The sequence below is a fragment of the Papio anubis genome, chromosome 13, assembly GCF_008728515.1.
Source record: "Papio anubis isolate 15944 chromosome 13, Panubis1.0, whole genome shotgun sequence".
Classification (NCBI taxonomy): Eukaryota; Metazoa; Chordata; class Mammalia; order Primates; family Cercopithecidae; genus Papio; species Papio anubis.
The window spans coordinates 28353977-28380864 of record NC_044988.1 but is presented as its reverse complement, the minus strand read 5'-3'; the positions used below and the strand labels follow the sequence as shown (position 1 = coordinate 28380864).

Here is a 26888-nt window from a genome sequence, read left to right as displayed (position 1 = left end):
ATGGAGGTTAGTTTTAAACAAAAAGGCGTGGGTGCTTCCTCTCTCAAAATGACATCACAGAAACCTATACCACAATCATGCATTATACTAACACTTTGTTATAATGTAAATGTTGGGGGATTGTGTTCTAAAACTGTCTCTTGAGGCTTTACTTGAAATGATGGGAAACTCAGTATACAGCTGTGTGCAGAGAAGATGAATAAGTAATCTGCCAAATATTAATACCCTGGGTCTTTTTGCAGCTGAGTTTAACTGTGATTGATTTATTATGCAGATCACATTTTCACCTGCCATAGAATCCCAATCCATATAAGACTAAATATGTACAGTTTTGAATCTTATAGTTCAAATGTCCCAGTTTCCAGAATTTGGAGTTGGGGAAAAGAAGTTTTTCATGCATGTGTGCCATTTTTGGATACTTGGGGTAGTTGTGTCAAACTATGAATGAATCAAGGGCACTGTGGGAATAAACTGCTTCCCCACATGTTGTAGCTGGACTTTTTTGTGGGGACCTTTACACCATCTAATAAATGATCTCTCATAACAGATTGCAGTTCCTTGCTGCCCCAACTGAGGAGTTTTCTAGAGCTTCCTTCCTTGGGTGAGAATAATAGGTGAAGGGCATTGCTATAGACAAACAGAACTCCATAAGGCTGGGTCCTTATGTAACAACTCCGTGGAAATAATAGGTATCAGATAGAGTTCTCCGCTTACAAGCAAGAGAAACTGAAGTAGCAAAGAAAATCATGAGGAAGATAAGAATTAGTTCACATAATCTAAAGAAAAAGCTAAACTACCAAGCCAAGGGAAGAATATGAAATACAGCAGCTCAGAGGATTCAGTCATTCATTGAGCAATTATTTATGGAGCCTCTGCCCTCTCCCAGACACTGCTACAGGGTGAGAATCCAACAGTTCGGGGAATCTGTCACTCCATGCTTTCATCAAGCTTGCTTCTAGAGAATCTCAGACTCATGGACAGCATCTTCTAGAAGACATTCTCTTTCTCTGGCAAGCCTCAGACTCATGGACATACTGGTGTTATTACTCAGCTCCTATCACTTGACATCATTCATCACACTGCCCAAGATTCAGATTTCTCTAAGAGTCTGATGAGCCTACATTGATGACTCAAAGGCTCACCACCATGGGGGTGAGGTACTCTGATGTGCATTCCCAACGGGACTATACAGAATTCCAGAAGGATTGCTCCCCAAAAGCCCAGTGAGCTGCTCTTACCAACAGAAGAAAGGAGTGCTGAGTGGGCAAAAAGTTCACTACAATTTGTATTAATAGTGTGGAGAAAGAAAAGAGAAGACTCAGATCTGGCTCAGAATTCTGGTTAAAACCATTTATGTTAGTATAACCTTGGGCATGTTTCCACAGTTTCTCTAAAAGTCCTTTTCCTCATCTATATAAAGTGGAATCATAACCCCCATACCATAGAATTGTTTTCATGTTTAAATCAAGGATCAAACTAGCTATTTAAGAACCTGTTCTGGGGCCAGGCACGGTGGCTCACACCTGTAATCCTTGCACTTTGGGAGGCCGAGGTGGGTGGATCAATTGAGGTCAGGAGTTCGAGACCAGCCTGGCCAACATGGCAAAACCCCGTCTCTACTAAAAATACAAAAATTAGCTGGGTATGGTGGTGCATGCCTGTAATCCCAGCTACTCAGGAGGCTGAGGCAGGAGAATCGCTTAAATCTGGGAGGCAGAGGTTGCAGTAATCAGCCTGAGTGAGAGAACAAGACTCCATCTCAAAAAAAAAAAAAAAAAACCTGTTATAATAACTGCTTAATAAAAGTTAGTTGTATTTTCACACAGTTGTGAAACATACATAGTATCTACAGATTATTTTCCATGCATTTCTAGCACATGATATTTCAATACATTCTGCTCATTTTTTTTTAATCCTAGCATGAAAATACTTGTAGGATGGACAGTGTGTTAGGATCCTTGCTTATTTTTTATTTATTTATTTATTTATTTTGCATCGTTGACTGTAAAGTTTTGCTTAGTAAATGTCACATCGACCACTTCAAAAGAGGCATCCTTTCTCAGCTCCTAGTTATGTCTCATGAGAGACTTTTAAGACTGAAATCTCCAAGCACTGAACCTCTCCAAGATTCTCTACTAAATTTCACTCTGCCTGTCTTGCCTGTGTCCTGCTGGGGGTTTTATTTGTAGAGGGAGGCATTGTAAGGGAAGTTATATATTTACTATCCGGCCAAACCTGGGTTGGAAACCTGTGTCTTTGGGCACAGTGCGTAGCTTCTGAGGGCCTCATGTGCTTCGTGTATGCAACTGGGATGATAATACCTACCCTGATGGGTAGTTGAAACTGTAAATGAGGCCAGGCGCTTTGGCTCACACCTGTAATCCCAGCACTTTGGGAGGCCAAGGCAGGCAGATCACAAGGTCAGGAGATGGAGACCATGGCTAACATGGGGAAACCCCGTCTCTACTAAAAATACAAAAAAATTAGCCGGGTGTGGTGGTGGGTACCTGTAGTCCCAGCTACTTGGGAGGCTGAGGCAGGAGAATGGCATGAACCCGGGAGGTGGAGCTTGCAGTGAGCCGAGATTGTGCCACTGCACTCCAGCCTGGGTGACAGAGTGAGACTCTGTCTCAAAAAAAAAAACTGTAAATGAGATTATGTATGTAAAGTGCCAGGCTCAGAGCCTCAATAAGGGGCAGCTATTACTATTATTAAGGGTGTTTATTGTGTCATCGTAGGTGTTGATCGTAGGCACAATATACTTGAAACTGTAGAATTTTTTATTGAACAGTACTAGGGGAAGAAAAAAAAAACCACAGACTCAGATTTTTAAAACAAGACTTTACCATTTATAAGAAATTGCCAGAAGGTAGAAGAAAAATGCTCACCAGCCCAGAGTCTAGAATCACCCATTTTCTTAATAGGTCAACACTGTGAGATATCTTCTGTACCTGAGCATATCCTCCCACCCGAGGCCCTTCCAGGAATTGCTTTATGATCTATGGGAAAGAGAGCCTTGTTCTCATAAGTAAACAAACTTCAGTGGGGAAGACTGATAATAAACATTGAAAAAAGATCAAATATACATTTGGAAACAAGGGGAATCAGTGTTTGTTCAGAAGAACAAAAGAGAATGCGACTTTAAAAAATCTGTAATGGTTGTCCAAGTGAGTAACATGAGGACATATTTGCTGAATTTCTAATTCATAGGACATGAAATTGTTTTAGTTGTTGAGGTTGATTTTTTCATTAAAAAATAGCCTTTACTTACCCCAACACCCTTACTTTAGAAACTGGAAAACCAGGGTACATAGAGGTGACATTACTTACTTAACATCACACAGCTAGGTAGTAGCAGAATCAAGACCAGAATCTAGTTCTTCAACTCTGAATCCAATGGCTTTTCCATTGACATGTTCTTATATGTTATAAAGGATGATGATAACTTTCTAAAATCATTGATTGATGAAATCTAAAATTGTTTAAAGGAACATGTGTTTTTCCTTAAATTGTTTCTCACTGAAACTCTGTGCCATCTAGAATTATAGCTGGGGTTAATTACATGTTGTCAAGACCAGGCACTTTGCCAAGTCTTTTAGATGCGTATTCATTGTGTACTTGTAACAGGATTGGCCTAAGCTTTGATGATTACCACTGGGGTTTGGTTGTTCCTGGCAATTAGTAGGAAATTGTCCTACCCAAGCAATATGCATGCAGTCATCTGAGATAATCTTTCCCGCAATATGAGAAAAAGTGTTGATAAGGCAAAGTAGGTCAGGAATACCAAGATGGATGGAACTTTTGTTCATCCAAATGTGAACTTTATTCCCTCACTATATATTGTATTCCATACATGATGGTGTGTACCCTTTTTCAGATTTCCATTTTTAGACTTGAAGAAAATGGGCTGTTGCTTTTAAAAATCGTGTTCATTTAGTTGTGTTTTTTAATCTCTGTTAAGAAATTCCATATAAACATATGGATTTGAGCACACCCTGTGATTTTTCTGGGGTCCCACCAGGATCTGTGGCTCCCTGACTGATATCCACCTCTCCAGCATGTTGCCAGCAGCCACAATGATTCCAGTGGAAGCAGCAACTTCCATATATTATGCAAAAATTGGTTCCTAATGTTTTCCTCTTGCCTTCATGCAGTGGCATGCCACAGCCCGCATCTTCTGGCCTGCTAGAGTCAGATTTTGCAAGCCAGTTGTTAAGAACAGCCATTATTTTGTTTGTTTATTTATTTATTTATTTTATTATACTTTAACTTGTGGGATACATGTGCAGAATGTGCAGATTTGTTCCATAGGTATACGTGTGCCATGGTGGTTTGCTGCACCCATCAACCAGTCATCTCCATTAGGTAATTCTCCTAATGCTATCCCTCCCCTTGCCCCCGACTCTCCGACGGGCCCCAGTGTATGATGCTTCCCTCCCTGTGCCCATATGTTCTCATTATTCAACTCCCACTTATGAGTGAGAACATGCGTTATTTGGTTTTCTCTTCCTGTGTTAGTTTGCTGAGAATGATGGTTTCTAGCTTCATCCATGTCCCTACAAAGGACATGAACTCATCCTATTTTATGGCTACATAGTATTCCATGGTGTATATGTGCCACATTTTCTTTGTCTAGTCTATCATTGATGGACATTTCGGTTGGTTCCAATTATTTGCTATTGTAAATAGTGCTGCAATAAACATACATGTGCATGTGTCTTTATAGTAGAATGATTTATAATCCTTACGGTATATACCCAGTAACGGGATTGCTGGGTCAAATAGTATTTCTAGTTCTAGATCCTTCAGGAACTGCCACTCTCTCTTCCACAATGGATGAACTAATTTACACTCCCACTAACAGTGTAAAAGCATTCCTATTTCTCCACGTCCTCTCCAGCATCTGTTGTTTCCTGACTTTTTAATGATCACCTTTCTAACGGGCATGAGATGGTACCACATTTGTGGTTTTGATTTGCATTTCTCTAATGACCAGTGATGATGAGCTTTTCTTCATATGTTTGTTGGCGGCATAAATGTCTTCTTTTGAAAAGTGTCTGTTCATATCCTTTGCCCACTTTTTGATGGGGTTGTTGTTTTCTTGTAAATTTGTTTAAGTTCCGTGTAGATTCTGGATATTAGCCCTTTGTCAGATAGATAGATTGCAAAAATTTTCTCCCATTCTCTAGGTTGCGTGTTCACTCTGATGTTAGTTTCTTTTGCTGTGCAGAAGCTATTTAGTTTAATTAGATCCTATTTGTCCATTTTGGCTTTTGTTGCCATTGCTTTTGGTGTTTTAGTCATGAAGTCTTTGCCCATGCCTATGTCCTGAATGGTATTGCCTAGGTTTTCTTCTAGGGTTTTTATTGTTTTAGGTCTTATGTTTAAATCTTTAATCCATCTTGAGTTAATTTTTGTGTAAGGTATAAGGAAGGGGTCCAGTTTCAGTTTTCTGCATATGGCTAGCCGGTTTTCCCAACACCATTTGTTAAATAAGGAATCCTTTCCCCATTGCTTGTTTTTGTCAGGTTTGTCAAAGATCAGATGGTTCTAGATGTGTGGTGTTCTTTCTGAGGCCTCTGTTGTGTTCCATTGGTCTATATATCTGTTTTGGTACCAATGCCATGAAGAACAGCCATTATTAACAATCAAATTATATAAACTTACAATTAAATGAACTGTATTTTTTAAAAGGTAATAGTCAAAACTGATCTCTTCTTAATTATTCCACTACTTACCTACTATTATCTATGCTCTTGAGATAATTTGTGTATATTTATCTACATCATGGATATACTATCTAATGGTGGGCTACTGTGCATTGCCTCCTGGCGTTCAGTGGCATCACCTTGATGTATTAACGTAGAAATGTTTATTTCACAGCAGTTGAAAAGTGCTATAAATTAAGCCTAGGTTTATTGTTTTGTTGATTATCTGTTTTCTAAACTTAGAAATGCTTTGTATCTATAGCTGTGACATTGACAAAAGCACACTTATTTCTTTGAGGAAATAATCTAGTATTTGAAAATTATATTTCCCTTCAGCAAAAATGTCTTTCATACCGTTGACGAAAGAATGAATTTCTGACTGATGTCTTTATTTTATTTTGTCCTATTAATATAAAGGAAAATATCAACCAATACCATGTTGAAATGGAACTTCATTATTCACCAGTTGCAGTCATAGATTGGCTAAAGATACGAAACTGCAAAAATCTAGAAAAGCATTCTGTGACAATCAATTGGTTATATGGAACTGATGGCAAAAATTATTGTGTATTTTATTATTTTAAATTTTCTACTACACTTTTTTTTTTTTTTTTGAGATGGAGTTTCGCTCTTGTCACCCAGGCTGGAGTGCAGTGGCATGATCTCGACTCACTGTGACCTCTGCCTCCTGGCTTCAAGCGATTCTTGTGCCTCAGCCTCCCAAGTAGCTGGGACTACAGGAACGCGCCACCATGCCCAGCTGATTTTTGTATTTTTAGTAGAGATGGGGTTTCACCATGTTGGCCAGGCTGGTCTCAAACTCCTGGCCTCAAGTGATCTGCCTGTCTCAGCCTCCCAAGGCTGGGAATACAGGCCTAAGCCACCATGTCCAGCCCACATTCTTTATTAGTAAAGTTTATTTTAAAAACCTTATGTTGTCCGGGCACTTTGGGAGATCGAGGCAGGTGGATTACCTGAGGACAGGAGTTCAAGACCAGCCTGGCCAATGTGGTGAAACCCCGTCTCTACGAACAATACAAAAATTAGCCAGGTGTGGTGGTGCATGCTTGTAATCCCAGTTACTTGGGAGGCTAAGGCAGGAGAATCTCTTGAACCTGGGAGGCAGAGGTTGTAGTGAGCCAAGATCATACCATCACACTCCATCCTGGGCAACACAGCAAGCAAGACTCTCTCTCAAAAAATAAAAATATAAAAATAAAAAAATAAAAACCGTATGTTCATACATATGCACATGGGTTTTTCCTCCAAATGCTGGTTGTTAAACCTTTACTGGTACACAACTCCTTCTGAGCCAGTCAAGTCTATAACATGTGTTTCTTTATATAATTATCTTCAACGATAATACTAATAACAACTAAAATGTATTGAACACAAGGGACAAATTTTGTAACAATCAACCTCACTGAATTCTCCCAACTGCTGCAGGGACCAGGAGACAATGAGGAGAGTAAATTCAGGCACCTCCAGCATGAGCAAGGACATCTAACAGGTGCCTTCTGAGGGCAAGCAGATGGTAGACACTTGCACATATTATTGTTGACATCAACCCTGTTGTGAATAAGGAGAGTGATTTTTATCACTGTGATAGGGATAAGAACAAGCTCAGAAAGATAAAGTGACTGCCCAAGCAAGCCCCAGCTAAGTAATGCTGGTTAGAAGGGGAGACCACAAGGCAAGAACTAAAGCCTTCCAGTGTCTGCTCCTGCATCAGCTCAGTCGTAATACAACAACCTCATCTGTTGCAGTGAGCTGAGATCGCACCACTGCACTCCAGCCTGGGTGACAGAGCGAGACGCCATCTCAGAAAAATAAAATAAAGTAAAACAAACACATTAACAAGAAAAAAATCTAAGGAGAGGCTGTAGATATGTAGATACATCAATGATAAATATTTTGAGAGCATTTTTAGTAATAGCCATTAAGAAATTTTATGTAAATAGGATTTAGACATACCTATGAAAGATAGGCATTATGCAAAATAACTAAAGCTTAAATTGGACTCTGAAAATGGATAATTTAGACTTTTCAAGAGTAGGTCAAAAACATGGGAAAAGGGTATATCGTTTCAGTGACAGCTTGTAAACATTAATATTTGTATTTACAGATGGCTAAGCACATTAATATATAACAAGAAGTCAGGTCTATAAACAGTGTAAAATAATGGGCAGCATGTTCATGGTTCTTAACCAAAGGCCTAATTATTTATTAGTTTAAATTATATGTGCTTTCTGGAAGGTAGGATTTATTCAGCGTGACATGGTAAATGGTTACATACCTGACCTAAGTGGAATTCAGAGCTCCTGAACACCAGCCAGGCCCCAGCCTCCTGAGCCAGAATGCTAACCCCTACAGACTCTAAACACCAGCACTACAGCAGTTAGCACCAAGCCAGGAGGCACAGGCAGGGCCTTCAGCAGTTCCCTTTGGCCTATATCTTACTCAACATTTTTTTCGGGGGCAGGGAGACAGGGTCTCGCACTGTCACCCAGGCTGGAGCGCAGTGGCATGATCTTGGCTCACTGCAACCTTCACCTCCCGGGCTCAAGCGATCCTCCCACCCCAGCTTCCCAAGTAGCTGGAACTACAGGTGCGTGCCACCATGCCTGGCTAATTTTTTGTAGAAATGGGGTTTCACTCTGTTGCCCAGGCCGGTTTCAAACTCCTGGACTCAAGAAATCCTCCCACCTCGGCCTCCCAAAGTGCTGGGATTACAGGTGTGAGCCACCACACTCAGCCTTAATCTTCATTCTTGCTAAGATGGATCATTCTGGTCCTCAGTCATTCTTAGAAGCATACCACACCATTTCTGGACTGCACATCTCACTGCTTTACCATTTCTCTAAGCCGGCATTTCTTAAAGTATAGGCTCTAGAATCACCTGCTTCTGAAACAAGGTGTTTAAAATGCAGCTTCCTGTTGTCAATTCTAATGCACATTAAAGCTTGAGAACCACTATTTAAGTGATTGGAGTGTTACTAATGTCAGATTCTAACACACCTAACCTTGATCCTTAAGTTACAGAAAGGGTCAAGGTTAACTTTTATAGTATATAAAAGAACCACTGCCAGAGATTACTAAAGCTGTACCATGATTTAGAAACCAGAGCAAGTATGTCTATCCCTAAACTGCTTATGTTCCTAGTGACTCAGGACAGGTGTCGACCTGTATAACAGAGACCAGTAGCTTCTGTGACATTTTCTGATTAGTCAAATCAGAACTCGTAATTTGTTTGGTGTCAGCCTAGCCACGAATGAGAGAACTTTCCTGTCATTCTGCACCTCTTTGAAGCTAGCAAGCACAGAAAATCAATTCTGTTTATGATTTTCCAATAGCTCTGAACAGTTGTAATTACAGTGTACATCTGAGAGAGCGAAGCTGCTTTTCTAACCTGTTTTCATATTATTTTTTCCAGCAGCTTCTGCAGACCTAATAGTAATGTGGGTTTTGACTGAAGGATACCACTTACATGCTGAGGGTGCTCATTTCAACCGTGTGTTTTTAGCACATTGACATGGTGACAACCTGAGTAGAGTCTGAAAGCTAAGGTGTAAACGCTATCTAGCATTTCCTGGTCAATAAAAAAGGTTTAAAAAAAAAAGTTTGCTGGATTTTACTGAGGAAGGGCCTTGCTTCTTGTTCTGGGTTTTTGTTTGTTAGGTTGGTTGGTTTTGAGACAGTTTTGCTGTGTCACCCAGGCTAGAGTGCAGTGGCATGATCACAGCTCACTGCAGCCTCAGCCTTGTGAGCTCAAGCAGCCCTCCCACCCCAGCCTTCCAAGTGACTGGGACTACAGGTGCGTGCCAGCATGCCCAGCTAATGTAGAGACAGGGTTTTCCATGTTGCCCAGGCTGGTCTCAAACTCCTGGACTCAAACAGTCCATCTGCCTTAGCCTCCCAAAGTGCTGGGATTACAGGCATGAGCCACTGCACCCAGCCAGGTCTTACTTTTTAAAGACAGAAAATGTAGTGTTTAGCAAGAAATATGAATTGTACTTTTTTTCAGTGGCCTAAAGTATAAACTTCCTAAAAGTTAAGGTGTTTATTTATGAACGCATGTCAGTGAGAAGTTCTGTTTTCCCAAGGTGGTATTATGGAGGGAAAGTCAGTGAGTCAGCCTATTTGCCGAGGCCAGCTTGTCCTTCAGGGATTTATACCACCAGTATTAGTTTGCTAAGCTGCCCTTACAAAGTACCATGAACTGTATGGCTTAAACAACAGAAATTTGTCTCACAGTTCTGGAGGCCAGGAGTTCGAGATCCAGGTGTCAACAGGGTTTTCCTTCTGAGGCTGTAAAGAAGAATCTGTTCCATGCCCCTCTGCTAGCTTCTGGTGGTGTGCTGGCAATCTTTGACATTCCTTGGCTTATATATCTCTGCCTTTATCTTCCACGGAGCTTTCCTTGTGTGTCTGTGTCTCTGTCTATGCCCAAATTTCTCTTTTTTATAAGAACACCAGTCATACTGAAGTAGGACGCACCCTATTCCAGTATGACCTCATCTTAACTAACTATGTCTGCGACAAACTCATTTCCAGATAGGGTCACATTTAAGAATTTGGGAATGATTGGCCGGGCGCGGTGGCTCAAGCCTGTAATCCCAGCACTTTGGGAGGCCGAGACGGGCGGATCACGAGGTCAGGAGATCGAGACCATCCTGGCTAACACGGTGAAACCCCGTCTCTACTAAAAAGTACAAAAAACTAGCCGGGCGAGGTGGCGAGCGCCTGTAGTCCCAGCTACTCGGGAGGCTGAGCCAGGAGAATGGCGTAAACCCGGGAGCGGAGCTTGCAGTGAGCAGAGATCCGGCCACCGCACTCTAGCCTGCGTGACAGAGCGAGACTCCGTCTCAAAAAAAAAAAAAAAAAAAAAAAAAAGAATTTGGGAATGATTACAGGCGTGAGCCATTGCGCCCAGCTGAAAATTGTATATGTTTAAGGTGATACATTGTAAAATGATACCACATCAAGAAAATTAACATATCTGCCACTTCACGTGAGTATATTTTTTGTGTTGTGAGAACCCTTAAGATCAACACTCCTAGCAAATCTCAAGTATACAATACATGATTATTAACTATGGTCATCATGCTGTGCCTCAGATCTCCAGAACTTCCTCACCTGGCATACATTTTGGCTAACACCTCCTCACTTCCTCTTCTTTCCACCAGTAACTATCATTCTAGTCTCTGCTTTTATGAGTTCAGCTTTCTTAGATTTTACAAATGAGTTCGCGCAGTGTTTGTCTTTTTGAGTCTGGCTTATTTCACTTAGCATATGTCCTCCAGGTTCATCCATGTTGTTCCAAGTGGCAGATTTCCTTCTTTTTTAAGGATGAATACTATTCCTTTGTATATGTATACCACAGTTTTCTTTAACCATTCATCAAATAAGGCACACTTAGGTTGTTGCCCCAACATTTTGGGAAGCTCCCTCAGTTGGTGTTCTGACCATGTCTGCTTATTTTTTAGTTTACGCCCAGCACTTGGAATGAAGTAGGCACTCAGTATACATTTGAATGGATGACTGGTAGTTTTGTAGGGAGAAAAGCAGATACTATTTATTATGCTGACAGTTCATTATTAAAGTAAAATTTATATATAGTAAAAATGCAGAAATCTTTATAGTTCCATAAATTTTGAAAATTATGTACCCAAGTCACCATCACCCAGATCAAGATAAAGAACATTCCCCCATCCCACCAGCAAGTTATCTTCTGCCCCTTCTTAGACATGACCCCAAGGGCATGAAAACGTTGTCCTTTGTTTTCTCCTGGAAGCTTTCTAGATTTAACTTTCACATTTTGTCTGTGATTCATCTCAAATTAATTTCTGCATGTGGTATGAGTGGGGGTGTCGAAGGTTTCTGTTGTTATACTTTAACATCTATTCCTTGTTCCTTTGATGAAATCAAATAATCAAGACTTGTCTATAGAAATAGATTTGTCATTGAGAAATGGATCTCTGTATCTCTTTTTCTCTTTTATAATTGAAACTTGGTTGCTGGGGATAGCTTAGAAACACATGAAAGGGCTAATTTTCTGCAGTGATTGGATGGCTCAAAGCAATATGTATGGGACATATTACTCCAGTCAGACCTACGTCAAATCCAAATGCCACCAGAGGTCAGACAAGATAGTCTTAATACTCAAATGTACAAAATAAATAGCCAGAGACCTCACCTAACAGGGTATTTTTAATGAGTAAATGAAATAACGTGTGTAATACAGTCATCACAGTATAAACATCGCAGTCAACAATGCCTGCTAGCTTTAAACGTGTGCTTGTGTGTGTACATGTTGGGGTATGATATTGGAAAGAAAAATAAATCTCATGGAGATATGTGGTGAAAAAGGCCCCTGAACTTGGATGAGGGTTCCTCTTTGAAAAGGTTTCTCCCTCCAGCCACACACACAGACACACACTCACTCCCCTCAAAGGGAGAGGGGGCCCTCTGCTCACCTCCGAGGCTGCTGGTGGCAGGAGCTCAGTCACTGCCAGTTCTCTGAGCCATCGTGGCTTCTGTCCTCACAATGAATAAACCTGGAAACACTATTTGAGTCTCTTCCTGCCTATGGGTTATAAGTGCTGCCCTCTGAGCTGTGCCTGCAGCAGGCTTCGTGCCTCTGGTGCTCACTTGGGGGGAGGGGAGCCATCAGTTGATACCAGAAGAGAGCCTGCTGCTGTGCTGCTCTGCTGCCTTCATTAGAAACAGGCAGTCTCCTTGTCTAAAAATAGCAAAAGTGGGAGAGTGGGGAAGAGCAGCAGCCATGCTCAGGGCTGAAAGTGAGAAAAAGGCAGAAACAAGCAGATCTCTGAAAGCCTCCTGTTTGATGGTAGGCGGCTAAGCATTCTGGGTGCGGTGACTGTGGTCAAAGCTTTTCTACTTCCCTGGGTCCATGTTGGGGGGTCTTGTAGACGTGCCCACACACTCAGCCAAGGGCTGAGCATGAAGGAGCTGCTCTGTCCTGGCAGGAGCATGAGATTTGCCACATGCCGACACTGTCCAGGCTGCAGCAGGAGCTCTAGCGCTAGTGCTTGTGAATTTCCACACCGTATAGTATCGTCACCCACTCCCTGCCCCAACCAAAGGTGAGCTTTTTCCGAGTGGGGCACAAGGTGTTGGTTTGACTGTCACTTCAGAAGTGCCTGGGTCATGCTGGAATGGGCTTGCCCGTAAGCAGAGTGTGGCTCTGGTACTAAACAAGCCTTTGTAGCCATTAGGTGAGACCAGGCTGTATTTGTGGGTTTTCTCTGCAGGAACGGCTTTCCTGTCTACATTTGTTATCAGTTAATGTTCCGGTAGCTAAACTAAGAGCAGAAAAGGAATTCTTTCCAAGGTCTTATGATAAATCTCTCTATGCAAGCAGACCTCATCAAAGCCCCGTGAAAACAGGCAAAGTCTGAGAGGTAGGAGTCCTGGCGATACTCCTGTTTGCTTATCCAAAAGAGCTTTACCCTCTCTTGGCCTTTCTTTGTCTTGCACTATCCAAACTGATCCTCTTGCTGGCCTTGTGAGATGGGCTGGGCATCTTTCCCACCCACAGATGAGGAACTAGGAGCTCAGTGTCATAACTTGCCCAGCATTGTAACCAATAATCAAAGACGCAGAGCTTGTATCAAGGCCTCTGTCCTTTGCCTGGATGTTCTCTGAGGTTTCTTCCCCACATGACAGTTTCTGAAGGGCGAAAATCTCCTAACATGAAGCAGCCTAAAATGTGGCATGAATTTAAGCAAACGTAGGGGGAAAAAAAAAAGACTCCATTTAACTTTGATTTGGGAAACGGTTTTCTTTGCATGAGCCAGCTATTATGACTCTGAACCCAGAGAGGGAAATATAACCCTAGCTCACTGTTGACCGGGCAGTATATAATATTTATATAGTCACAATACTCTAAACCCTATGTGTCGAATTTCTAATTTTAGAGCCAATCTGTGGACAAAGAGGGAGCAATTTTCTTATAGCTGCAAGATAGGATATAAATATGAACAGCCCTGACAAAGTAGAGATAAAAGTTGTTTGGTTTTTTTTAAGTGTGTCTAATATGAAGTGAGAGGGGAAAGCAGGGACAAAGGTGAAATAATGTGGGGAGTTAAAGGATATGGTATGTGGTTGATGGAATAAAAAAGCTCACTAGGTATGTTATTTACAGTTACAAAGTAAAATATAAATAGCAAACCTTGGGAGAAGATATGGGGTAGAAGAGGGTAAATGTCCTTCATAGTGAATCAATGGATGCTGCCTTAGGTGAAGAATCTTTTATCCCCTGATTAATCAAAAGACATGAAGGGAATCACCAGAAAATATTAAAAGAGAAATCCCAAAAAGGGCTGCTGCCCCTAGGGAATGGCGGAGGGTGGGGGTGGGGAGGGCAGGAGGTTGTTGGGGTGGGGAGGGCAGGAGGTTGTTGGTGTTCATCAGAAGTCATCTGTGTTGTGTGCTTAATTATGATGTTTATTACTTCAATTAAAACAAATTGAGGCAGTGGGAGAATGACTTTTAAAAGACAAAAACTGTGGATAGTACCATATGTTCCCCGAACAAATGCTCTCATGAGAATTAGCTATAAAACACTCATTAGGTCTGCAAACAGAAATCAGAGTGTTCCAGGCTATGAAAATTATCAATGACTGTTTTCAGCGGTCCAGCCAGGCTAATGCTCTCCAGTGAAGCCAAACTAATGTTGCTGATAACCAAAAGAATCTTTTTTTTATTTTTTGTAAATGACAGAGGCCTGCGTGGCATCAGGGTGCCATTAACGTGCCCTCCTAGAGAGAGAGCCAGGAAGAAAAATCGCTCCTCCTGCACTGCTCTCACCTGTGGCAAGTTTATGACTTGTTCAGAGAGCAGAGCACAGAGCCGGGGAAGAGTTGGCAGTTTCTGTGTTTTTACAAGGGAAGAACAGAGCTGAGTAGATTAACAGTTTCCTGTGTGGCTTGTTGCAAATTACATGCAATTAGCCCTCAGATAGTCTGAATCAAGAGAATTGTGGCAAAACTTGATGGTGCAGAACCTAGGCGGGCAGCCAGACTCCTTAACCCAGTCACGTAAATTTGCTTCTGTAACTGGATCTTCCCAAGCCACGAGTCTGAGAAATGGTGGGCACTCTGACCTGACCACTAGATTTTCAGGACATTCCTCCCAAGAGAGGTATCTTTGCTTGTAAGTGACCCCTAAAACAGAACCTAGGAAACTCTCAGCCAGATAAATTAGAAATTGATTCTAAATAGGCTTGTGCCCAGGAAATCAACAATGCAGTAAAAATATCAGGACAAAAGCAAGAATGCTTCCCAAAGTCAGAACTGAGGAGCAATGAATATTAAATTGATCAATGTCATAGACATTTAAATGAAAATCCTTTTTTTAAATGTATAGTACTGGCCGTACACGGTGTCTCACGCCTGTAATCCCAGCACTCAGGGAGGCTGATATGGGTGGATTGCCCAAGGCCAGGAGTTCAAGACCAGCCTGGTCTTGAAAGATGGGGTGAAACCCCATCTCTACTAAAACTACAAAAAAAAAAAAACAGTAGCTGGGCATGGTGGTGCGTGCCTGTAGTCCCAGCTACTTGAGAGGCTGAAGCAGGAGAATCGCTTAAGCCTGGGAGGTGGAGGTTGCAGTGAGCGGAGATTGCACCACTGCACTCAAGCCTGGGTGACAGCAAGACTCCATCTCAAAAGAAAAAAAATTATATTACCTTTACTGCTTGGGGCATCTTCAAGAGAAGACTTTGCTGTAGACTATGGATGCGTTTATTTGAATTAGATGGCTTATTCTTGTGTTATCTCCTTATTCTTTTGATAATTACATTTCGTTATTATTATTATTTTTTTTTTTTTTGAAACAGCGTCTCGCTCTGTCGCCCAGGCTGGAGTGCAGTGGCGCAATCTCGGCTCACTGCAAGCTCCGCCTCTCGAGTTTACCCCATTCTCCCGCCTCAGCCTCCCGAGTAGCTGGGACTACAGGCGCCCGCCACCACGCCCAGCTAGTTTTTTGTATTTTTTTTAGTAGAGACAGGGTTCCACCGTGTTAGCCAGGATGGTCTTGATCTCCTGACCTCGTGATCCAACTCGTCTCGGCCTTCCAAAGTGCTGGGATTACAGGCTTGAGCCACCGTGCCCGGCCCATTTCGTTATTTTTTAAGCCACAATGGACATTCACATACATATTCCTGCATACAGTTTATAGGTTCTTGAGGCCTAGGGAAGACTTTATGTCCTATGTGAAACATTTCTTAATTAGAAAAGTTACACCTGTCCCTTCAGTAGTGCATGTAACCTTTACTAATCTCTCTTTGCTGAAAATAATGTCACAATGTTAAAATGAAATATTTTTAGTATCTGTTTTGGCTAAAGCCCAAAACAAAAGTAAATGTGAGACTGTAGCACTTGCAAAGGTCAAAACTGGTTTTTGAATGGCGGAAAAACAGCTCTACATCCCTCAGGTGACTACCCACCTGCAGCCTTTAAAAGAGGTTAGTGAGACCAAGAAAAGAGTGGCAGTTAGAATGTGATCTTTAGAGAGAACTGTTGATCAGAGGTGTCTGTCCCCACCCAGGGGCACTTGAGAGGGCTTGATAAGGGTCCTGTGGAGGATGTGGCTCATGCCTGAAATCCTGTGCTGGCAGAGCAAAGACAGTTTGCTGTTTGGAGTTGGCCTCTGCTACTCACTTCCTATCTTTTTTCTGTGTGTGTTTTTTTTTCTCTTTAGCACTTTTGGCCAACATAATACGTATTTTAAATATTTATCTCATTGTCTGTCTTCTTTAATACTATGTAAGTTCCATGAGGCACAAACTTTTAAAATTTGATCTCTGTATTCTAGGTGCTAGAATCCATTCTAGGTGCAACGTGCATACACGGATACTCAATAACTATTTGCAGCTGCGAGCAGTAGCTAATGCCTGTAACAGCAGTGCATTACAGGCCTGTGTGGTTTGTTGCAAATTATGTGCAATTAGCCCTCAGACAGTCTGAATCGAGAGAACTGTGGCAAAACTTAATGGTGCAGAACATCAGCAGGCAGCCAGACTCTTAAACCCTTGGCCTTTGGGAGGATCACTTGAGCCCAGGAGTTTGACACCAGCCTTAGCAATATAGGGAGACCTCATCTCTACCAAAAAAATTTTAAAAAGAAAAGCCAGGCATGGTGGCACATGCCTGTAGTCCCAGCTCCTTGGGAGACTGAGGCAGGAGGATCACTTGAGCTCAGGAGTCCGAGGCTGCAGCAAGCCAGGATTGCAACACTGCACTCCAGCCTGGATGACAGAGCCAGACCCTGTCTCTAAAAAATACAAATTAAATAACTAAATATTTGCATCCTACATTCATTACCATAAATCACTCCAACAACCCTACTTGTTCTGTATTATTATTCTCATTTTACATATGGGAAACTGGAGCTCTTACTCAGAAGGGTTAAGAAACTTATCCAATATCACCCACAACTAAGTCGAAGAGCCAGAATTGAAAGTCAGATTCATCTGATTCTAAAGCTTATGGTCTGCCTATTAATGCTTTCTCAGCTCAGGTGTCTGTTTCCTGAAAATGTATTCTCATCTTTTTTGGGTGCTAGATAATATCTAATCTAAGAGTTTTAGGGAAGTAACATGCCATTCTGTGCTCTGGTCTCACTTGGTAGATCCTGCATAATGAAGATAACAAATAGAAAGATTAATTGGTTATGCAGCTTACACTCAATACCAAGAAAATAATAATTCCAGATTATTCCGCATACATTTAATGGTACTTTACTATATAAATACCTGATTATTCATTTATGGCTGTATATTTTCCCAAATTCTTTTATATGTGTAATTTCATTTAAATATTAAATTGTTGGAAGCTTAAGTAGCTTTATTATCATTGTTCAATATTAATATCCATTGTTTTAAATATGTTGTTTTGGAAAGCATATTTTGCTTACTTACTTTTCCTCAAAACTTCCTGTTCATTATTACTCTTCCCAAAAGAACAAAGATCTCCACAGCTCACACCAAACATCATATACCATATTTGTTTTTGTGGGTATTCTGTAATTATTTTGCAAGCTCCTAGGCAGGCACATTTGCCTGCACTACCTTGGTTTCAGCAATGACAAATATCTAAAATGTCAGCAGCAATGACTGTAAAAAAGGGTAGTTAATTGGAAAACAGAGTTCAGATCCTAACTCTGTTCAGCGACCATGTAACCCAGGCAAGCGCTGCACCTCCCTGAGCCTCATCCTGGAAGTAGAGATGTTGGGCAGACACACAGGGAGGGGTGGTGCGCATGAGTGTAACAGGCTGGGTAGGACGCTCAAGAGCGAGGTGGGGACCCTGCAGCAATGCAGAGGACATGGTCGGTCTAAGGAAGGCAGCTGCAATCTCACTGCTACTCAGAAATGTAGGCTTACAGTTGGCCGCTCTTCTCATTTCCCAAAAGAAACTGGGTTTTTGTGGGAATTTCATTTTCCTTAATTTGACAATAATTCAAACTAAAACAAATCTCTTCTTTTTTTTTTTTTGGAGACAGAGTCTCACTCTGTCGCCCAGGTTGGAGTGCAATGACATGATCTCAGCTCACTGCAACCTCTGTCTTCCAGATTCAAGCGATTCTCCTGCCTCAGCCTCCCGAGTAGCTGGCATTACAGGCACCCACCACCACGCCTGGCTAATTTTTGTATTTTTAGTAGAGACAGGGTTTCGCCATGTTGGCCAGGCTGGTGTTGAATTCCTGACCTCAGGTGATCCACCTGCCTCGGCCTCCCAAAGTGCTGGGATTACAGGCATGAGCCACCACACCTGGCCAACAGATCTTTTCTTCAAAAACAGTTCTTACAGCCAGACTGGGTTTGTGGGCCAGCAGTGTGTAACCTCTGGGCAGGACATCCCCAGGATGAAGGTGCTCTGGCCCATGCCTGTGCTATACCAGCATGTGCCCTGGGACATTGCAGATGGCTCCCCCAGCCTCCACGGGCCTGCACTCAGTCTCTTCACCAGAGAACTCGAAATCTCAGAACCCAACTCCCTGTCATGTCATTGAGCCAGATACATGAGTCTGCTTTTCTGTCTCCATTGATTTGTCTGTTCTTACATATTTTGCATAAATGAAATTGTATAATATGTGGTCCTCTATGACTGGCATCTTTCACTTGGCATAATATTTTCAAGGTTTCCTCATGTTGTTGCATATATGAGCGCTTTATTCTTTTTATTACTGAATAATACTCCGTTTTATGAATTATTTGTCCATTCGTCAATTGGTGGATGTTTGAGTTGTTTCCACTTTCTGGCTACTATGAATAATGCTACTGCAAATACTCATATACAAGCTTGTGTGCTGACATGTTTTCATTTTTCTTGGATATATATGTGGGAGTGGAATTGGTGTATCATATTGCTTTGAGGACACACCAAACAGTTTTCTGAAGTAGCTGCACCATTTTATCGAATACATTCCCATCAGCAGTGTATGAGGGCTTCAGTTGCTTTACCTCCTCTCAAACAAGTTTTATTTTCCTGATTTTCTATGATAACTATCCCAGTAGCTGTGAAAGTGGTATCTCACTGTAGTTTTGATTTGCATTTTCCTTATGACTAAGGATATTAAGCATCTTTTTATATGCGTATTGGCCATTCATGTCTTCTTTGGAGACCTCTCCAGATTCTTTGCTCATTTTTAAATTGGGTTATTTGCCTTTTTATTGCTAAGTTATAAGAGTTCTTTATATAATCTGGATACACATCTCAATGAGCCTCATTTTTGTCCCCCAAATTTAATGATATTTAAAATATTCTACTTACTAAGATAGGACACTTCTAATATGTGCGAAAAACAGTATAAATAACAAAGTTTTAAAAAAAAGAAAGATGCCCATTTGATTTTATCAAATTTTGACCTTATGATACTAAGTAAATCTGGTATTTCTTTTTTCTGTAATCATACTATATTTTAGCTAAAATAATTGATAAATGTACCTGTCAAGTCTCAAATAATATTCTAATTAATTTTTGTATTTTAATTTTGTCTTAACCATGCCAGTGGCTTACTCATAGCTTCCAAAGATAAAAGGTAAATTTTAGATTGAAAAATACTGTCAAAATGGGTGGGTTTGCCTCTAGGGAGGAGAATGCTGGATCACACGAGGGCAGGAGAAAGAGAATTGCTTTCTGCTATCTATTACACTTATATGCATGTAGCATCATTTAAAAAAAATAAATTTTGGAGCCTGGGCACTGTGGCTCACACCTGTAATCCCAGCACTTTGGGAGGCTGGGGCAGGTGGATCACCTGAGGTCAGGAGTTCAAGACCAGCCTGGCCAACATGGCAAAACCCTGTCTCTACTAAAAAATGAAAATTATCTGGGCGGGGTGGCATGCACCTGTAATCTCAGCTACTTGGGAGGCTGAGAAAGGAGAATCGCTTGAACCCAGGAGGAAGAGATTGCGGTGAACCGAGATCGCGCCATTGCACTCCAGCTTGGGTGACGAGAGTGAAACTTTCTCAAAAAATTAATTAATTAATTTTGGGGCCAGACACGGTGGCTTATGCCTATAATCCCAGCACTTTGGGAGGCCGAGGCGGGTGGATCATTTGAGGCCAGGAATTCGAGACCAGCCTGGCCAACAGTAAAACTCGGTCTCTACTAAAAATATAAAAATTAGCCAGGCATGGTGGCAGGTGCCTATAATCCCAGCTGCTCGGGAGTCTGAGGCAGTAGAATCACTTGAACCTGGGAGGCAGAGGGTACAGTGAGCCAAGATCGTGCCATTGCACTCCAGCCTGGGCAACAGAGGGAGACTCCGTCTCAAAATAAATAAATAATAAAACATAAATTTTTGGCAAAATTTAAATGTGAACTATTGTATTAGTCCGTTTTCACACTGCTGATAAAGACATACCCAAGACTGGGAAGAAAAATAGGTTTTATGGACTCATAGTTCTGTGTGGCTGGGGAGGCCTCACAATCATGGCGGAAGGCTAAAGGCACTTCTCACATGGCAGTGGCAAGGGAGAAAGCAAGAGAAGCAAAAGCAGAAACCCCTTATAAAACATCATATCTCATGAGACTTATTCACTACCATGAGAACAACATGGGGGAAACTGCCCCCATGATTTAATTATCTCCCACCAGGTCCCTCCCCCAACACATGGGGATTATGAGAGTACAATTCAAGATGAGATTTGGGTGGGAGGGACACAGACCCAAACCATATCAACTATAGATTAGATCATGGTATTATATCATTTTACATTTCCTGATTTTGATAATTGTACTGTATTATATAAAAGAATGTCCTTGTTTTTAGGAAATTCACACTGATGGGCTTACGGGTAAAGGAATGACTTGTATGCAATTTAGTCTCCCCAAATGGTTCAGGAAAAAATGCTTATGGGTATTTATAAATAAATAATGACAAAGCAAATATGGTCAAATGATAGGAAAGGTACCCTAGACTTTTCAGCATTCCTTCCCTTTTTCTGTGAGGTTAAAGTTATTTCAAAATTAAACTTTAAAAAAATAAAAATTTAAAAAGAAAAAGCACTTTCAGAATATTCTTTTATATATAAGAGCTTCCAGAATATTCTTTTGTATATTTCAAATACATATTAATATTATATATAATATTGTATTATATATTATATATTAATATTATCTATAATTAGTATTATATTAATACATATTAATATACATATTATAGATATAACATATACATATTAATATAATATAGGTAATATTAATATATAATACAATATTATATAATATTAATATGTATTTGATATATATTAATACATTTGATACACTTAGTATTAGGAAGAAAATAAAAATCATAAATAAAAACTCAAGAATGAAAAAACTTAGTTTTGGGGGGGGGGGGTTTTTTTTTTGAGATGGAGTCTCACTCTGTCACCCAGTCTGGAGTGCAGTGGCATAATCTTGACTCACTGCAACCTCTGCCTCCCGGATTCAAGTGCTTCTCCTGCCTCAGCCTCCCGAGTAGCTGGGATTGCAGGCGTGTGCCACCACTCCCAGCTAATATTTTGTATTTTTAGTAGTGATGAGGTTTCACCATATTGGCCAGGCCACTCTCGAACTCCTGACCTCAGATGATCTGCCCACCTTGGCCTCCCAAAGTGCTGGGATTAGAGATATGAGCCACTGCACCCAGCCTCTTTATGACTTTTGTGATCAGGAAAAATACAAGTGAACCTTACCTCTTAAGATCCACACAATTTGCTGCATGTGGTGGCTCATGCCTGTAGTCCCAGCATTTTGGGAGGCCGAGGTGGGCGAATCACGAGGTCAGGAGTTTGAGAGCAGCCTGGCCAACATGGTGAAACCCCATCTCTACTAAAAATACAAAAATTAGCCACGCGTGGTGGTGCACGCCTGTGATCCCAGCTACTCAGGAGCCTGAGGGAAGAGAATCACTGGAACCCAGGAAGTGGAGACTGCAGTATTGCAGTGAGCTGAGATCATGCCACTGCACTCCAGCTTGGGTGACAGAGCAAGACTCAGTCTCAAAAAAACAAAGAAAAAGAAAAAAAGGACCAGTTACTTCAACAGTTTCAACAGTTAACACTGGTTATATCACAACAAAACAAGGGTGGTTTCTCCTCGGTTGGCTCTCCAATATACTGTCTACGTGCATTCCTTTGGCTTTTGGTATTGTCGTAGTTACTAAGGGTGCGCTCCAGCTGTCTTCGCAGAGGACATAACACAATGCTCTGTGTTTATGTGGTTCATTGTTATTCCAAGTGTGGTCCTTGAACCATCAGCGTAAGCATCACCTGGGAGCTTGTCAGAAATGCAAATCCATGGGCTCTATGCCAGATTCTGGCTCAGAAGCTTTGTGAGAGGGATCCAAGAAATTGCATTCTAACCAGCCCTCCAGGGGATTCTGAGGCACATGTAAGTTTGAGAACCACTGATGTAATTGAAAAAGAAAAAAAAAAAAAGAGGAAAAAAAAGATAAATCATCAGTGCTAATGATGCCCAAGGTTATCTTTTGTAAACTAGGATATTATAAATACTGTAAATTGAAGCAGCAAGAACCAATCATTCGAAGTCAAAGATAACTAATGAGCCCCTAGATTCACATCCTCCCAGCACTCACAAGGCATAGGGCCCACAAATCCCCTCTCCAAAATGCAGTGAGGTATCTCGTGTGCTGCTAGAGAAAGAAAATGCACTTCTAGTAAAACCGAATATTTTTTTTTTTTTTTTTTTTGAGACAGAGTCTCACTCTGTCACCAGGCTGGAGTGCAGTGGTGTGATCTCAGCTCACTGCAACCTCCGCCTCCTGAGTTCCAGCGATTCTTCTGCCTCAGCCTCCTGAGTAGCTGGGACTATAGGTGCGCGCCACCACACCCAGTTAATTTTTGTATTTTTAGTAGAAACAGGGTTTCACCATGTTGGCCAGGATGGTCTTGATCTCTTGACCTCATGATCTGCCTGCCTCAGCCTCCCAAAGTGCTGGGATTACAGGCATGAGCCACTGCGCGTGGCCTAAAACCGAATTCTTTAAACTCAAGTGACCATGTCTCCAGGTATAACCATATTTCCTTAAAATTCTCAAAAGTTTTCATCCCCAAAAGCTGCCCTCTTTAGCCACAACTTTGGAGGTGTCTTTAGATTTTGTTCCGGGGCCCTCATGCTCATCATTCATCTTTATTTTTCCAGCAAAGGGTTACCTTCCAGTTCAACATTTACCTTGGAAGAGGGGACCATCTACTTGACCACTGAACCCAACACTCTGGAGGTGCAGGATGACAATGCTTCTGTGCTCGATGTCTATTTAGTAAGTAATTTTTTAGTTTCCTCTCCTCCCCTTCTGGTTTATAAATGGATCCAGGCCATGGCTTACACAAGAACAAGTTCAATAAAACCAGGCATGCTTGGGTTTTAAAATAAATGATGGCGCCCTGTCACTTCTGCAAATGATGCTTCTTTTCACAAGCAATGTTTTCCTACAGTTTGTTACACAAAAGAACATCTAGTCAATACGAAATCACCATGTATAACAAGAGAACGAATCCTCTAATGTTGAGGCAAAGTTGGGCTCCTTAGTGTTATTCCCAGCCAGGTAATGTTTTCCTTTGACTCAGTCACTCTCCCTGATGTTTGAATCTTCTGCGTTTTGGCGTTGCTCCCTTGGTAAGTTAGTAGGCCACGAGGCGCAGAACTCATGGGAAGAACCCAAATTCAGCACCGGAGAATTTTGGCTGATTCTTTCCTTGTCACCAACCAGCTTTTGATTTGGGCAGGAACCTTTCTGACTGCCTAAGGAGGGAAATAATGCCTGCCCTGCCTACCTTACAAGGCTGCTCTGAGGATCATGAGTGACCCGTTAGTGCCTGACAGATTACCTGTATCAGCTTAATCGAACTGTTAGATGCCTAGAAAGATACCCTGATGGGCTACAGTGTAAAAGAGTATTTTCTGTGCCAAGTGCATCTCACATATATGCTACATCTTTGTGCACCTGCACAAATTTTTTTTTTTTTTTTTTGAGACGGAGGCTGGAGGGCAATGGTGCAATCTCGGCTCACCACAACCTCCGCCTCCCAGGTTCAAGTGATTCTCCTGCCTCAGCCTCCCTAGTAGCTGGGATTACAGGCATGTGCCACCACGCCCAGCTAATTTTGTATTTTTAGTAGAGACGGGGTTTCTCCATGTTGGTCAGGCTGGTCTCGAACTCCCGACCTCAGGTAATCTGCCCACCTCGGCCTCCCAAAGTGCTGGGATTGCAGGCATGAGCCACCGCACCCGGCCTACCTGCACAAAATTACATACAACAGGGTAAGTGTTCTTTTGGAATTTTCTGGGGTTTTGTAAGTTTTGCTAAACATGAGCCAATATTCTGTGTCACTCCTGGTGTACAAGTGCAACTTCAGGAATCAGCACTGAGTGGTGCATATCTCACAGCAGCTCCTCAAGCCTCTTTGAGCCTGCATTTTATGCTTTTCCATATCCCTGACCTAGCACTGTAGTTCCTCACAAGTGCTCTGCAGGGCGTCAGTCACATAAGATGCTACTCCCGGCTCTTCTGGAGTAGTATCCAAAGTCCTGGCCAGGCGTGGTGGCTCATGCCTCTAATCCCAGCACTTTGGGAAGCTGAGGCAGGCAAATCACTTGAGGTCAAGAGTTCGAGACCAGCCTGACCAAGATGGTGAAACCCCGTCTCTACTAAAAATAGGAAAATTAGGCGGGCATGGTGGTGCATGTCTGTCGTCCCAGCTACTTAGGAGGCTGAGGCAGGAGAATCACTTGAACCTGGGAGGTGGAGGTTGCAATGAGCCGAGATCATGCTACTGCATTCCCACCTGGGCAACAGAGTGAGAGCCTGTCTCAAAAAAAAAAAACAGTCCTCCAGGCCCTTCGTGGTCTAGTCTTCCCTGCCTCTACAACCTGCCCCCTCCCTGGGTCTCCCTCTTCCTTGCTGACGCTATTCTAGCCACACTGGCCTCCTTGGTGTTCCTCCCACAGACCAAGCACACCTCTGCCTCGGGACTTTTACATTTGCCATTCCTGTCTGTGTATTCTTTTCCACCCATCCCACGCTCCCTCACTTCTTTCAGGTCTCAGCCCATGTACCCCTTTTTCAGATAGGCTTTTCTTGAAGCCCCGCTCCCACCGCCACCACATAAACAGCAGGTCCCCCACCAACCATTGTAAAAATATTTTTTATCTGAATATCCTGGTTTTTGCATGAACAGATTTTTTTGCACTGAGCAATGCTCCTCCCTACCATTGCCCCCACTTTAAAAAAAATAAGGTTGTAGCAGATCACAAAATCCTTACAGAAAAGTTGGTCCACCCCCAACCAAGAAAATAGGGAATTAAATAGAGAAAAAAATATATTTTTGGTCCCATGTTGGATTCATCTGGAACCAAAAATCAGGAAAGCTTTTCAGAAAGAAGCTAAGTAAAATCTCATCTTCATGAGCTAAGGATTCATGCCACTTTTATGTGTCTTTACAAAACCTAGATTTTCGCCAGTCATGGAGGTGCAGTATTCCTGAGTGAGCCAAAACTCAAATTCAGCTCCATATGTGGTCCTGCCTAAACTTGAACCCAGGAGCACCCTGTTGTTGTTACTGACCATAAATATAAGTCTCACCTCCATCTCATTGGAATCATGTGTCTTACAAGAGTGAGAGAAGGATGCAGAAAGGAAGGAATGAGGGGGTTTTGTTGAGAATATTTTTTGTAAAATTCTTTCACTGTTTTTTCCTGATTTTCTTTTTTTTTCTTTTCTTTTCTTTTTTTTTTTTTTTTTTTTTGGAGACAGAATTTCCCTCTTGTCGCCCAAGCTGGAGTGCAATGGCATGATCTCGGCTCACTGCAACCTCCACCTCCCAGGGTCAAACAATTCTCCTACCTCAGCCTCCCGAGTAGCTGGGATTACAGGCACCTGCCACCACGCCCAGCTAATTTTTGTATTTTTAGTAGAGACAGGGTTTCGCCATGTTGGTCGGGCTGATCTCGAACTCCTGACTTCAGGTGATCTGCCTGCCTCGGCCTCCCAAAGTGCTGAGATTACAGGCATGAGCCACTGTGCCCAGCCTCCTGATTATTTTTTAATGTTCTAGTATAGCAGTTCTCAGACCTTTTGATCTCAGGTCCCCTTTAAACTCTTAAAAATTATTGAGAATTCTGAAGAGTGTTTTGGTATCTAGGTTGTATATATCAATTATTTTGTGTTTTCAAAACTAAAACAGAATGTTTTTGTTTTTTGAGACAAGGTCTTGCTCTGTTGCTTGGGCTGGAGTGCAGTGGTGTGATCTCGGCTCACTGCAATGTCTGTTTCCCAGGTTCAAATGATTCTTGTGCTTACAGCCTTCTGAGTGGCTAGGACTACAGGTGCATGCCACCATACCTGGCTAATTTTTGTGTTTTTTTGTAGTGATGGGGTTTTACCATGTTGCCCAGGCTGGTCTCAAACTCCTGGACTCAGGCAGTCTGCCCATCTTGGCCTCCCAAAGTGCTGAGATTACAGGAGTGAGCCACTGCACCTAGCCAAAATTGTTTATTCATTAATTTAAAATAGTAATCTATTATATGTTAAATAATGTTTTTATGAATATTATATTTTCCAAAACAAAAATAAATTTTGTGAGGAGGGTAGCATTCTTTTATATTTCTGCAAATCCCTAATGTCTGGCTTAATGGAAGAAAA

The 26888-nt window shown here is 41.8% G+C and overlaps 1 protein-coding gene across 3 annotated transcripts in view; it reads left to right on the top strand.

The window, feature by feature from the left end:
• The window catches only part of PIP5K1B (phosphatidylinositol-4-phosphate 5-kinase type 1 beta), a 309699-nt gene that overhangs the window by 267951 nt on the left and 14860 nt on the right, over window positions 1–26888 (top strand). For all 3 annotated transcript variants that reach the window (XM_003911777.4, XM_009188894.4, XM_009188896.4), the window contains one exon: window positions 23390–23507. In XM_003911777.4, coding sequence (XP_003911826.1) covers window positions 23390–23507 — 118 coding nt within the window. The remainder of the gene's footprint in view (window positions 1–23389; window positions 23508–26888) is intronic.